The 1,773-nt window shown below is 43.7% G+C and overlaps 1 protein-coding gene across 1 annotated transcript; it reads left to right on the top strand.

Moving 5' to 3' along the window:
- The first annotated feature begins 446 nt into the window (after positions 1-446).
- Positions 447-953, top strand: LOC110713194. The gene has a single exon (XM_021891658.1). It carries the CDS (start codon positions 447-449, stop codon positions 951-953), a length of 507 nt encoding a protein of 168 aa, XP_021747350.1.
- Positions 954-1,773: the final 820 nt, after the last annotated feature.

Raw genomic sequence — 1,773 nt, forward strand, 5'->3', positions numbered from 1 at the left:
GAGGACTGACAACATTTCGCGGAGGCATGAGATGCCCCAAACCGGGATTTTTGAAGTAGAAATATTCGATGTTTGGGGTATTGATTACATGGGGTCGTTCCCATCTTCCAATGGGAATTGCTACATACTCGTAGCCGTCGATTATGTGTCTAAATGGGTCGAGGCCATAGCTTCACCAACAAACGATGCCAAGTTAGTCATCAAGCTCTTCAAGAAGACCATATTTCCGAGGTTTGGTGTTCCACGGGCTATTATTAGTGATGGAGGTACTCACTTCCATGAAAGACAATTGGATAACCTCCTTAAGAAGTATGGTGTATATCACAAAACCGGGCTTAGTTACCACCCTCAAACTAGTGGTCAAGTTGAGGTCTCTAATAGAGAAATCAAGGCGATCCTATAAAAGGTAGTAGCCAAGTCAAGGAAAGATTGGAGTATGAAGCTCGATGACACACTTTGGGCATACCGAACAACATTCAAGATACCAATTGGTACTTCCTTATAATGGTAAGGCATGTCATCTTCCCGTGGAGTTGAAGTACAAAGCTTTTTGGGCGATCAAGGAGCTTAACATGGACTCTAAGGTCGCGGGTAAGATAAGACTCCTCCAACTCAATGAGTTAGATGAGTTTAGATTATCGGCATATGATAGTGCGCGAATCTACAAGGAGAAGACCAAGAAGTGGCATGACAAGAGGATCTTACCAAGAGAGTTTGCACCAGGTGATAAGGTTCTTCTCTTCAATTCTAGATTAAAGATTTTCCTAGGAAAGTTGAAATCTAGGTGGTCCGGTCCCTTCACTGTCACAAGGGTGAACAAATTTGGCTCGGTAAAGTTGGTCAATGACAAGGGTGAAGAGTTTAAGGTAAATGGCCAACGACTGAAAGTGTATCATGAGGGCGCTACTAGTAGAGATGTGGAGGAAACCCTCCTTACTCCACTTCCAACCTGAGCATCAAGGTAGTAAGAAGGTCGTGCGGGACCTAGATAAACCAACGCTTTGTGGGAGGCAACCCGTATTTCTTGCTTTCTAGACTAGTTTTCCTTTTTCTTTATTTTTATTTTTATTTTAAGAGAGGTGAGGAGAGTGAAATTTTACCATTTATAAGTGTTTTTGTACAGGTACAGGTTTGAGAGGTAAAGAGACTTAGAAAAATTTGAAGACGAAAATAAATCGAAGAAAAGCTAAGGACACCTGACTGGGCACGGGCCTGATCAGGCGGAGCTCGCCCGATCGGGCGCGCAAACAAGGATAATTTCCAGCTTTTATTTCGCCCGATCGGGCGCGAAAGTAGTGTTGGAAATCAGAGCTAAATTCTCCCGATCGGGCGCGCAAGAGCAGTTAGAATCTCAAGCTTATTTCGCCCGATCAGGCGAGGTTGCCCGATCGGGCGCAAATCGAGTGAAGGAAAAGAAATGTCGGGCGAGTGAAAGGGCGAAATTTTCGTTCGTATTCACGCCCGATCGGGCGGAGCCCACCCGATCGGGCGCGCAACTAAGGTTCTGGATTTCAGCATTATCCGCTCGATCGGGCGCGCCTTATTTGGCCGTCCTCTATATCCTTTCCCTTTTTTTTCTTTCCTCACTTTCTTCTTCTTTCATCTTCTTCACCATTACTCTCTCTCTCTAAAACCTCCATTTTTACACCTTCAAACTCACTTATTTTCAAGATCTTCTCCAATCCTTCCATCAAAACTCAAAATTTTTTGCATAATTTTAATCCTTTCATCTTTCTCTACAATCTACACCTAATTTCTACCACTTTCTCTCAA

This window comes from Chenopodium quinoa, unplaced genomic scaffold (genome assembly GCF_001683475.1).
Source record: "Chenopodium quinoa cultivar QQ74 unplaced genomic scaffold, ASM168347v1, whole genome shotgun sequence".
Classification (NCBI taxonomy): Eukaryota; Viridiplantae; Streptophyta; class Magnoliopsida; order Caryophyllales; family Amaranthaceae; genus Chenopodium; species Chenopodium quinoa.